The following is a 13,457-nucleotide window of genomic DNA, read 5'->3' on the forward strand; positions in this document are numbered from 1 at the left end:
CTTCAACGCTTGTGACTGGTGAAAGGGCCCAGTCGCAAGTGAGTTAAAGAATCGACACCTAAACATTTAAATGCTTAACAGAAGGATAGATAATTAAATACAATATTTTCATTGGCAGAGAACTATAGAGTGTTGAGTGACCTATCAAGTGGTATACTTTTAGCCTTTGGAATTAAATTTTTCAAAGATAATTATTTTTACACAAAATATGTCAAAGTCAAATACTGGCTTAAAAAAAGCACAAAAAGCAAGATCAGTTCTTTTTCTGTTGGAGTAAAGTCTTTGACTCGGCATTACTTTGCATTGATCCTTCTGCAAAACTCTTTGTTTGTTTTAGTAGAGGTTTTATGGCGCTTGCAACTGCATAAGGTCAAATGAGCGCCAGAAGATTAGATGTGTTACAAGAGAGTAACAAACATAAAAAAGAAGGAGGGGAGATAAGGACGATAGATCTATGTTTGATAGGAAAGAAGAAGCAAACCACACCAGAGCACCTGCCAACCACCCACTGCAAAACTCTGAAAATGTATGACCCCGACAAGGGAGCATAGCAGTCAGTGTACCACGGCATAGAGCCAAACTACTCGGCACGGGTGCATGTGTTATGCCAGCCGAGACAGGGCTCTGAGTTTTTGTCAGAATACAACAGTTCCACATTCTTGGGGCAATAAAATACTGATTTGCAACGATATCACAGTTTTGGAGAAAAAAATTAGGCGTCTTATTGATTACCATATGTTTATGCATATGTTGATATTTGGTGCACTTGGTATTGTTTTATTATTTTCAAACATGGGGTTGCAGCCAGTTAGCGAATTTCGTTATATTTTAATTATTATATCAAAATAACAGCTGTTTTTTTAAACATTGAGAGATTAAAAAATGGTACCAAAATTCTCAAGGGACATATACCATTCACATGGAACAGATCTGAAATTTAGTTTCTGGTACCTACATAGAATGTTGCAAATTTGACCTTACAAGGAAAGTGGTTGTACAGTTTTCTCTTTCTGTCAGCCTCTTTGATGTAATGGTAAGCATCTATAAAAGTTCAATTCTCTAGAGGAGAAGTTATTTTGTAGAACAGAGCTCCTTTTAGATGTAGTATGAGTTTTACAGCATTTGCAACACAAATAGATCATAGAAGTGCTGAGGATCAGAGATGTTACTGAAGAGTAACATACACAGAAAGGAAGTAGGAAAGATTTTAAGGACGTTACACGTTTGATAGGAAAGAAGGAGCAAACTATATCAGGGCACCCACCAACCACCCATCAAGTATCTCCGTCTTTGTGCTGGGATGCTGTGTCCCACTCAACAAAGGTTGGACCTTACAGGCTGGGCAAAAGCAACCTACCTCTTAAATTATGTAAATTGTGTTTATGGGAGCATAGAACATATGATACCATTATTTTTGTCTTCTCTTTTCTCTCATTTATGGTTCAAGGTTCACTCTACTTCAGAATGAGAGATTTTGTTGGATTGTAGTGAGAATAGTATAATTTCATAATTCTCTTTTATGTCTCTGATTTTCAGGATTTCTTGACCCTTGGTCATGCAGCTGACCAGACAGAGTTCAACATTGCTCTTGAAACCCAAGGTAAATCAACATTCTCCCAGGGCAGTGTGAGGGGATCTAGTGTAGGGCCTTTTGGCTAAGATCAACAAAGTGTGGTATATTCTGTACCCAATTTTTCAGCCTTGTAAAAAGTGGGACGGATACTACCGAAGCTGATGAGGCTTAAATTAGCCTCAATTATCTCTAGTTTAGAAAGTGGAGACAAAATCAGGTGATAGAACAGGAGGAGGAGGAGAAAGGTGAAATTTTTTAGACTCCGGTTTCGAATTCAGGATCTTTTGAATGAGAGGCGAACACCATACCTCTAGACCTCGGCCTCGTGAGCCCCCATATTTTGTTCTCATTATACTGTGTTTCAAATTTTGAAGAAAGAGTAAATCCATTATGGGTATTTTCTCAGATTTCTGTAATGGTCTTTTCCAGTCAGCACAAACATGAGAACCCCATACTGGCCCTGTTCGGGACACTAAACAGTCCCATGAGATTTTCCCAGACAATGGGGATAAGATGATTTTTGCCCATGACATTGCATGTGTATCCAACCCAGATGATGACCATGTCTTCTTCTCAAGTTCTTATCACTCACTTATCATTGGCCAGCTATTCAGATGGAAAAAAATGGGGCTCTCGAGGTCGAGAGGTTAAGGTGTTTGCCTCTCATTCAATAGGTTCCGAGTTTGAATCCTGACAGCGACGAACAATTTTCTTCTCTAAAATGTTTTTCCTTTCACCTCCTTACCTGCTCTCTAACCATGTTCTATCGTCTGCTTTTGTCTCCAAATTCTGACCCCCACCTCCTCCCTCTTTGCCTCCTCCTCTGGGTGCCTGACTCTTTCTGCAGCCTTTTTACTGCTACTCCTTGGCTCCTTCATACTGCTGTCTTTCAACCATACCCCTGATCTTAGGGTAGATAAGATTTAACACGTAGCCTTCTTGGAAAAGGGTGGAAAATCTTGGATGTCCTGAGTGCAAGCTGCGCATGTTAAAGATCTCTTGGTAGGCCAAAATCGACAAGAGTCGGCTTCGGCCAAATGTTTTGGATTTTTTTTACATTGATAAATCTTGATCTGAGAAATGGGATGTTTGTGCTCAATAAATATTTTTGAGGAAAGCCAAATTCTAAATGTTTAAGAAAAAAAAGGAAGAAAAAATACATATTTGTACAATTGTTTAAACAACAAAATAATTTTTTCTCTCTTTACAAAAAATGTTGCCTTATGTGCTTGGTACATCTGGACAGCTTGCTTGCCATATACTAGGGACCCATTTTTAAGTGGGCTCAAAATTGTATGGACTGGTAACTTCTCCTATTGCAACAGTGTGCTTTCTTTGGGCTCTTTACTCCAAGTATAAATTGATTTTGATCTTGTGGGTGGTTGACGGGTGCTCTGATGTTGTTTGCTTTTTATATTTCCTTATCAAATATCTGTGATTTGTATCGCTCCTCCTCCTTTTCTTTGTATTACTCTCTAGTACCACCTCTAATCTACTTTATTTTACTTAGACTTAGACCTAATTGTGTTGCGGGTGCCATTTATAATTATATATTCTTACAAAAACTGAATAAAACTGATTTTGATGATTTCGGAATTCTCTCCTTCCTCAGGGCGAACGTGTATGAACCTTGTGGACACTGACCGAGCTGAGTTTGCCAGGCAGCAAGGCTATCAGGTCTGTCTGTGCTCCTTGCAACCACTCAGCTGCTCACCCAAGAACAACTTGTTGATAGGAGTACCGAGTCAACGGTCATTGTGATCAGCTGGTTGATAGTGACTTCGGGGCAAGGGTGTTTTGTCTTGAGTGGCACTTGTGTGTGAGGGAGGGAGGGGAAGAGGGGAGGGCGACAAAGAGACAGTGAGAGAGGGAGAGAGACAGACAGAATGAGAGAGAGAGAGAGTGTGTCTTCTGATAGTCTATTGCTTTGCCTGTGGCCATGGTTGTATGAGACAATTCTCTGACAATATTATTAATATGGCTGTTATAAGGATTTTCAGTGCATGTCTTTGTGACACTATGAGTTGCAACTGTCTTGTTGCTCAGGAGAGTAAAGAAAATGTTTTGTGGTACATGAGGGTAGTAAGAAAATGTTATGTCCTTTAATGAGACTGTTTGAAAAAAAGAAAATAAATTCATTTCAAATCTATATCATGTGTGGTGTTTTAACATTTCTTACAAATTTGAAAATACATTTGTGACCATAGAACTTCTAGAACACACTAACAAAGAACAAACAGACTTGATTTTTATAATTTTATTTCTTGTCATAAAAATATCATCGTCATGAGTTCATCAGTGTCATCATAACAAAAATATGTACAATAACAAGACATCACAACTGAACAAGGTCATTTATAGGATCATTAACATCTTTTTGAAAACATTGCTGGGACAAGTGGAACAATTGGAGTCAGAAACATCAACAAAACAAATAGTTTGAAACAGTATTGGGCAGGGATTCTCAAACTTGAAATGCAGAGAGAAACAAAAACAAAAAAACACCCAACATCGCAGGGTGTCATTATAAATATAAGCAAAGTTATTTTTTCACACCAAACATCCGTAAATCAATCATGGTGACTGGCCATAACACTGCATGCCCTCCCAGGGGAGTGAGAAGGTCAGCTGGAATGAAGTGGTGGGCAAAGGAGTTGCCAAGAAGTCACATGAACCCTCCACATGGAGTGGTACAGAAGACTTATGACAGAAGCAAATTGTTTCTACCATCATGGAAGGACATATCGTACAACAATTTTTTTCGGCACAATTAGCTCAGTTGTGGGACTATAATGTGAATGACGTTAACTTCTTTCAATACTGTGAAATTATCTAAGAGACATGACCTAAATTTAAGTGTCCTTTTCTAAATTTGGTTTTTATTTCTCTTTTTGAAAAAGAAAACAGTGCAAAAGCTGAACATCAACACAAAAATCTATCGTGCAATTTCAAAAGAGTGACACCCTTAGAAGCAAACAAGGTGTAGCACCTTTCTGGACTTCGCTGGCCATTTTTCTATCTCCTTCAACCACTAACTCCACAGTTGGAGTAGAGAAAGGCTGCCATAAAAAAGTTGGACATGTTCAGAAGCTGCATATAATATAGAGACGAAAAAAGCCTGGCCTTCCCCCAAATTCAACAATATGATGCCACAAACTACTGCTTTATTCAAACTCCTGGTCTGTACTTCAGTCAAAACAAGACAAGAAATAGTTGAGTTTCAGCTGCAGTAGCGTAGACATAGAAAAAGATGGTCCTGTGAATAACATATACCGGTACAATGCAACTGAACTGTCAGCTGGCAGAAGCTCCTGACCTCAAGTGGGGATTAAAAAAGAATGTTATCTCAACGGCTGTCCTTCAAGATCCCCCCCCCCCCCCCAAGCTCAAGACCAAGGCATGAAGGCAACAGTGATAACCTTGCAAACAAACTTCGTTTGTCATCTAAAGAGAGATAGCCATGCAAACAAACTGTTCAACGTCTAACTATTAACCCTCTCTAACCTGAACTTGATTAGTGTTAAAAGAGAATGAAATTTGAAATGGTACATGGAAATATTCGATATAGATCGACTTATTTTAGAAAGATTTGTAATAGGTCTGCTTCTAGACAGAAAAGTCTAGTCTGATAGAGAACATTGAATTATGGTCCACCAAGGATACCTATTTTCTGATACCGTATCAATGTCATAATTTAATGTACCTAATATAGCACATGCGCTCCTGGGGGGGGGTGTTAATGCTTTATGCTCCCATCCACATAATTTGTCATTTAGGAGGTGTGCTGCTTTGACCCTGCCTGTTAGAGCCAATCAGAGCTGAGCGAGATACAGTATCCTAACAGATGGAGATATTCATTATAATAACTACCTCCCTGAACTCAACCTGGGTCCTCTGTGCACAACAGTAATGAACCAAGCCATAGGAAAAGACGGGTTGAATTTCTTTCCTCAATATGAGCATAGTATTGTTATATTTTTTTCCTTTAAAACATTACAAATGTAATTTGCTCCAAAAAAATTTTTTACAAAAAGATTCGTAACTTTGTAGCCAATTGAGATATAATCAAATTCAACGAGAAGGCCATTTTCCAACCATTGCTTAGTTTGGGGTTTAAACAAAGCAGTACCAGAGTGATGAACAGCTTCAGCAAAATTAGCATTGACATTATTAACCCTATCCATACATCGTGTTTTACTATCGTATCTATACAACGTGGGGAATTCTGTGCCCCCACTTTCCAAAGAGGAAATTTACTCGTTAATCCAATCTGTACGCTTTGCATAGCAGTCTGTCAAAATTATTTTTTTGAGAAATATTGAAAGTTTCAAAGAGATCTTCGCACTATAAGTATTTTAAAATATGAAGAATACAACCCCTGGGGTACAAAATGATCCCAGGCGTACGGATAGGGTTAAACATAATTACATCACAAGGATTTGAGGAAGGGGGAGGCTTTTTTCAACTCAAAGGAGGCAGCAGAATTGTTGACTTCACTTATACTACTTATACAAGGTGGGCTAGAAAGTTTCAGTAAATCTAAAACCAAAGCCGCCACTAGTAAAAAAAAAAAAAGGAGTGAATTTAAAAAGAACAAATTATTCAGAGATTTAAATAAGCTAATTATGAATGAAAATAAAGCAAAATGAGGCAAAAACTGAACTAGTTGTGACCAAAACAGTCCTATTGGCACAATTTTTATATCTATCAGAGGGTGGGCTGCTCTAACTCTGCTTATCAGAGCCAATTTGGGGTGAATAGTTTTAGTAAGTAGGCATTTACAGCAATTGCAGCACAGTAAGGTCTAATAAGTGTCAAAGATTAGAGGTGTTACAAGAGAGTAATAAACAAAAAAGAAAGAGAAAAGATCAAGACGATAAATGTTTGATAGGAAAGAAAGAACAAACCACACCAGAACACCCATCAACCATCCACTTTGGGTGAATGGGACACAGAATGCCAGCTGACGGACAGATTTTCGACTGATTGAACTTCCATTGGCGGGAAATAAAAAGATGTCTTCTGCACTCTAGGTGAAGAACCTTACCTTTGCACCACAGAAACCGATAATGTCGCTCATTAAATGGATCTGCTAGGCACAGATAACATGAACACTCGATAGCATGGCTAGCTCATACAATTTTCTGTCTGGTATCTCTTTACTTTTTCGTTATCAGTTAATTTAACCTGAATTATGGATGCTGCAAAACATTCGTTTGTCAATCCTTGATGTGTTTCAATTATCTGTGCCTGACTGTACATGCACACATAATTAGTAAAAACCACTCTCTAACTGAGGAGTCTAATGACCTAGTATTCCTCACTGTATGCATGAGCTCATATCATTTATCATATCATGTTAATACAAAACATATATATATATATACTTAATCCAACCTTCTCTCGGCATACTCAAAGTCAAAGATACAAGTGAATGTAAATAGTAAATGAAATACATGCCAACATCAACTGACAAACACACCTGCCATAAGTTAAATGCACAAACAAACAGCTCATCAAAGTACCACCACAGTTCACAACCTCAAAGAACTACAAGGTCAATAATTGTGGTCCTGTTTTGCTCTTCTAAATGTGACTTTCATAGTTATTTCCCCCCAAAAATATATTTTCCGTAACTTTATGAAACATTCTCAAACATTCAAGTGATGAGTAAAGGGATGGTTTTGTGTATATGGAATAAAAGATAAGCAAATAAATGCCATTCTTGGAAGAAAACACATATAATCCGACAGAACACACGATTTAAGGAAAAGTGCTGACTGTCTAGTTTATGAGACTGAAAAAACGCATTTACACACACAAATACATTTTATCTCTCTTCCACTTCCATTCTTTTGTAGTTCATTGGCATACGGTACTTTACGTGTGAGAAAAGAATTTAGTAGATTGTTTTTCAGTAAGACAAACAAAATCAGGAGAAATTCCCCATAAAAATTAATAGAAATGTGAAGTATGGTAAAAAAAAGTAGGTGGGTTCACATTTAGTTGGAGAGGAGTACATCCGTATGACAGCACCCAGAGCACAGAAAAACACTTGTGACTAAAGAGAAGCACATTAGCACTATATCAGTAATTTAGTGTAAAGGAAAAGAAAACAAAAAGAAAAGAGGGAAAGAAAAAAAGTAGGAGCTACAACAGAGGCCCTCCAAACACCCACTGAAAAAAAAGACAGAAACAATGGAACATGAAGAAATAAGACACACTTAGTGGCCTCGCATGGTATAAGTTGGTTTATTGTAAATGGTTTACACCCCCCCCCCCCCCCCCCCCCCAACCAATGACACGTTTAGATCATTTGGGAGTCTGGCTGCTTTGACCCTGCTTGTCACGGCTAACCAAGGCCAAGTCGGATACATCATCCCATGATTGTAACACTTGACAAAACAGACTTCCAATTTCTGGAATCAAACTCACTGTCTTTTGTGTTTAACAATAAGGAGCATAGAAAGTACACTACAGTTGCCAGTCCTGCCCATAAGGTAATAAATCATTTTGTACCATCCATGGAGTTGTTTTAGCATTGCACATCTTTATCTGTAATACACCGTTAAATTTTAAGTTAAATTCTTCTTTGTTTTAACTAATGTAAATATTTATTTTAATTTCAACACGACTTTCTCTAAAAAAGCAAGAAGGATAGAGTTCTCTTTTTTCCTTTTCCTCTACCCACGACATTTATGATATTTCTTTGTTTAGCCCAGAGGAAAAATAAAGCAGACAGACAAAAAGCAAGAGAAGAGGGATAGAAAAGAAGTGAAACCTAACACGGATGTCATCCAACCGTCCTCATTTCTTTTGAGACAAACTCACAGTTTTTCCATGAGGCTAATCATGCAAAGCACCCATGATGTCATACGCATGTAAACGTTTTTTGATTCCATTAGAAATAAATTATAAAAGCTGTCTAAAACTGCCAAACCTAAAAACCCATCCGTGAACCTTCAGTACAAGTGTTCCATTAAAATTAAAGAAAAATTTAAAGACTCAATATCATGTTCAAGTACACAAGTACCATTATTTTACTTTCCCCACCCAGGTAAAAGTAAATTATGCTAACTGTCAATGTGAAGAATGCAAGCTGCATTAATTCCTAATTTAACTTCTGTATTCTTAATTTCTTAATAAAAGACTTCACTTTTACTACCCACACAAACCAAAGATACAACACATTAACCATACCAAATTCTTTGCTTCCCCAGTGGACATTGCAATTTTCCCCCTTACTGTTAGTCCTTAATCAAATCCAATACTTCAGATCCTAACAAAGAAAGTCTCTCTCCTGTGCCTTCACATTACATACAGAGTGGAATTTTTTTTTTAAAGCGTTTTACGCCTACATGAAGATAATTAAGATCATTTACGTAGCAGACTTCTGCCTCTGCCTGTCAGGGCCAACCCGGGCTGAGAGGGATACATGTACTACATTCTGGCAGAAAGACCCAGATACTCCATAAAAATTTCTCCCCACTAGGAATTGAAAACGTGGTCTCCAGCAAGTGAAACACCTAACTGCTACACCACCGACGCCAGTAAATACAGGGTTAAGATCTAGCTAAAAAAAAACCTTATCTCAATAAAACTCATTTCACTGTTTTGATCCAGCATGTCATTGATAGAATGAAATGGAGTAAGAAGCAGAGAGAAAGAAAACAAAGGAGAGAGGGAGGGGATAGAGAGAGAGGGGGGGGGGGGGGTTAGAAAAAAAATGTTAAAAAAAAAAACAAAGAAAGAAAGAGAATGAGAGTGCAAGAGAGACAGACATACAATAAAAAAAGAGACAGACACAAAAACAGAAATACAAGAAAAAAAACCCAGAAGAGAGGTGAAGAGACAGAAAAGGAAACTCAAAGACAGCAAGATTACGAGAGTGAGGAAAAACATAAGAAGAGAAGCAAAGCTTCTGCACCAACATGGGAGTTCAGTTGTCAGAATAAAAGGCTCTTCCATTTTCTTTATTTCTCCTCACTATACGCGCAACAACCAACAGTCCCTGGGAGTCAATTCATGCATTTACATAAAGCTGCCATAACAAGGAGAATCACATAGCAATAACACATTCAAACAATTTACAATTAAATGCAGAAGTGGGAATCAAAAACACAGACTTCGGCAGAAAACATTTTTTAAAACATAATCATACCAATTTAGGAGGCTCCAAAAGGGATGACAATCTATACATCTTTTAGTTTTAATTAGAGTTTTACGGCACTCGTAACACAAATAGGTCACATCAATGCCGAAGAATAGAGATGAAACTAGAGAGTAACATACAAAGAAACGAAGGAGGAGAGATAAGATAGATAGACGTTTTGACAAGAAACCACACCAAAGCACCCACTCCATTCATCTGAACATCTAAGATTTAGAGAATTACAAAGGAATAACAACAGGACTAAACCGGAGGCATGTAAATAGACCAATTTCTTCAACACTACATACAAACAATAATGTCATCATTCAATTTTGAAACTGTCATAAATTGATTATACATGTTGAAAATTATGAAACATGTAAAGAATAATACCAGATAAAGACATTCTATTACTGATTTTGATATTCCTTTTATATACACTATAAATCTTATACACTATAAATCTTAAACACTAACACCACTTTCTATTCACCTTTCCGATTCACCTTCCAACGTTCAACTCCTCCGAAGCCACCCTTACTTATTTCTGAGCAAAACAATGAAACACAAACAGCCCTACACACACAAAAAAAATTACAACAGTCTCCGCCTAAACGCAAGTCATACAAAAGCACGCTCCGCCCCAACGCACGCTTTTATCATATGACGGGTTTTTTACTATGTAATTTAGACGTATAAACACATGATCACTCCTTCTAAACGTACACTCCGATCTGCGGAACGCGCCAACAGGTAACGCTTGACAAGGGGAATTTTTCGCTACAGCCTACACAGCTTGCATAAGACAAGCCAAGAAAACCAGATATTTGGTGAGACTGCCCAAAGAGTGTGATGGAATTCGTTTTCACATCCAATTTTCCACAGACATATAGGTCTAGGACTGGTCGGTGAAATGTTGGGGGACAGAAATGTGTTTTGATTGGTTGCTGGCAATGTATCTTTGAGACAAGGTTTCTGCCGCATGCAATGTTTAGTAAGACCTAGGCCTATGATGCGTAACACACATGGATGCTGTAAAACACTAGACAGGCCTCTATAGGATTAAAGATTAGTCAAGTAAGCCTAATCAGCTGCCCTCGAAGAACTTATAACGTACTTGTTCAACGAATCACAAGAGAAAAGTTCCTCTGAATGTGGAGACCTGTGATTCTGCTGTCATCCATGAATTTACAGTCGGGTGTGGTTGCTTGGAAAGCCACGTGGCTGCGCGGCTGTCTCTATACTATGACTATCACCAACAGTTTCCTCTTAGGCTATCTGTTCCCGACATATAATGGTGCATATCATTACATTGAGGGTGTCTTTCTTCCCCCCATCTAACGCCTTTGTATTCTTTATCCTAGTCGGGGAATCCTTCACAAAACAGTCACATGTCGTCACATTCTCAGCCAAAGTGACCCCCCCCACCCCAAGGGAGGTCACTAGAAGTAGAATATCAATGGCAATGAGATGGTTGCATCCCTTCCTCCCATTGCAAAGGTTCACGTAAATGCATGCTCCGTATAAACACACATTAAGTACTAAGTAGCCCTCCTGAGCACCGTACATTTAGGCAGAGACTACTGTACAACTTTCACGTTACATTGGGGGAGGGGGGGGTGAAGAAAAAAAGAAATCACCAGCCAGGGCCAACAATCCAACATCAACAACACGAGGGATAGGAAACCACAAAACATTCACCTCTGATCTCTATATTTCGGGGGTGGGTGTGGGCTCTACCTCCAACACTTACTTTATGAACACGGACACAGTGAAGGTCATTTAGTGCTGGGAAAAAGTAAGAGACAGAAGCAATAGAGGGAAAATCGGACCTACAAGAGGCACCCTCCAACTACCTGCAAAAGCAACCTTCTCCCTGTCCCCATGCCCCTGTTGCCTACCTGGTGATGACAGTATTGAGAGACAGACTGTTCATTGATACGGACAAAAAATAAAATAAAATCTGAAACAGTTATTGTTGCAGTTGAGCTAAAACCATATTACTATACTAGTCAATGGACGAAAAGAAAATGGCCAAATTACTCAGGGAACTCATAATGACAGTAGCTGTGAGACTGAAAATAACCCTGGAAAAGGAGCAACAATTTCCTGAAGAAAGATGAAAAACACACACTGACATGGATGACAAATGTCAAATGACCCACTAACTTCAGGGCACTGATACCGATCTAAAAACTGCAGAGCATAAAGTTTTTTTTGTTTGAGAGGGGAGGGGTTAGTTTAAGTGATAGTATATACAATTTTTGCCACTTTCAACACAATTAGGTCATTAAGTGCCAAAGAATCCAAGGTTATCAGAAAGTAACATACAACAAAAAGAGGAGAGAGAGAGGTGACTTCAGTTTCTGGTTACAGCCGCTTCAGTCTGATTATTTAGAACAGGAGACTCCAAAGGAGTAGCGTAGTGCAAGGCCAATCTCTAAAAAATGTCTTTCTTCTCCCCCCCCTCCTCAAGTTTTCCCCAATTCCAGCCAAAAACATGCCTACTCCAAAGCAGGGGCTTCAGGAGACTCTCTTTTTGAGCTAGATCTGTATCTCATGAATGTGAAATGACAGTAAATGTGTGTTGTTTCTTCAGGGAGAACATATATGTGAACAAAGACTACATTTTTATCGTATGTAATGTGTTGTGCATTTACGAATTTGTACTTACATTTACGTGTAGAGACTAGACCTGCTTTCACATGGGAGCAGATGTTACAAAAATGATCTTCAATATCATCGGATATGTTTGACGTCCCCCTCACTTCAATGTATACATCATTTTTTAGGAGGTGGGCTGATTAGACCCTGCCTATCACAGCCTACTTTGTGGGACTTTGAATCTCAGCAGGTAGCCACAGATACTAGATAAAACAGCTTCTCTACACAGGAATCGAACTCACATCCTCTTAGAACCACTGCAAAGAGCCTCACCTGTTCAGAGTCTCAGTCGATAGATCAGCACGAAAGAAAGCAGGACAGAAGACAAGGTAGGCACCCTCTTCACTGAGAAATTTGCACCGCCATTTAATGGGAAAGCAGATTAGTCCCTCAGCCTGCTCTGGGTCACAATTTCGTGTGCTGAGAAGCTTTTAAATTTTAGGTATAATATTTTTTGGAACAAACCAAACTGAAAAAATTGTACTAAAAAATGCCAAATGCATGCCATTTTTGTTACTTCTCATGAACATGAACTGTTCATGGAACACAGACCCCCCTCTTCCCCCAAAAATGCTTTCAGGTCATCATCCAAGAAGGAGGGAGGTAGAATATGTATGAATAACAGGCAGCGGTAGCATAACAGTAGCAGAAGAAGACAGTAATTATAGAAACTTTTATCAAATCACACAAGAAATCAATCAACTTCAAGAGTAACACAAAACACTACACCGAACAGTGGGGAAAGAAAATGGAGCAGCTAAGATAATATACATACATATATATTCAAACACATGTTGCATGTTGAAATCTTCGATAAAAATAATACACTTTAAAAAATTTCATTTTCTTTACAACAGCAACGTCTGCACAATAAAACTGAAATAAATTAGTATGCAGAACAACATATTGGAAAACATTCGAAAGATTTAAATCCTGAACTTTAGTGAACTATCCATCTCTTATTTCCTTAACCCAGTCCTCAGAAGAACATGTCAGAAGAGACAATTGAGGGCAGAAATTGTTTTGTAACAACGTCTAGTGATAAGGAGCACAATCAGTTTACACACT

The 13,457-nt window shown here is 38.4% G+C and overlaps 1 protein-coding gene across 1 annotated transcript in view; it reads left to right on the plus strand.

Moving 5' to 3' along the window:
- Window positions 1–3,722, plus strand: part of LOC101855127 (glutathione S-transferase C-terminal domain-containing protein) — a gene marked incomplete in the record, with an annotated part of 29,884 nt that extends 26,162 nt beyond the window's left edge. Inside the window, 2 exon segments of the mRNA XM_035971608.1 lie at window positions 1,537–1,600; window positions 3,186–3,722. Coding sequence (XP_035827501.1) covers window positions 1,537–1,600; window positions 3,186–3,334 — 213 coding nt within the window.
- Between the last annotated feature and the right edge of the window lie 9,735 nt (window positions 3,723–13,457).

This window comes from Aplysia californica, unplaced genomic scaffold, assembly GCF_000002075.1.
Source record: "Aplysia californica isolate F4 #8 unplaced genomic scaffold, AplCal3.0 scaffold00470, whole genome shotgun sequence".
Taxonomy (NCBI): domain Eukaryota; kingdom Metazoa; phylum Mollusca; class Gastropoda; order Aplysiida; family Aplysiidae; genus Aplysia; species Aplysia californica.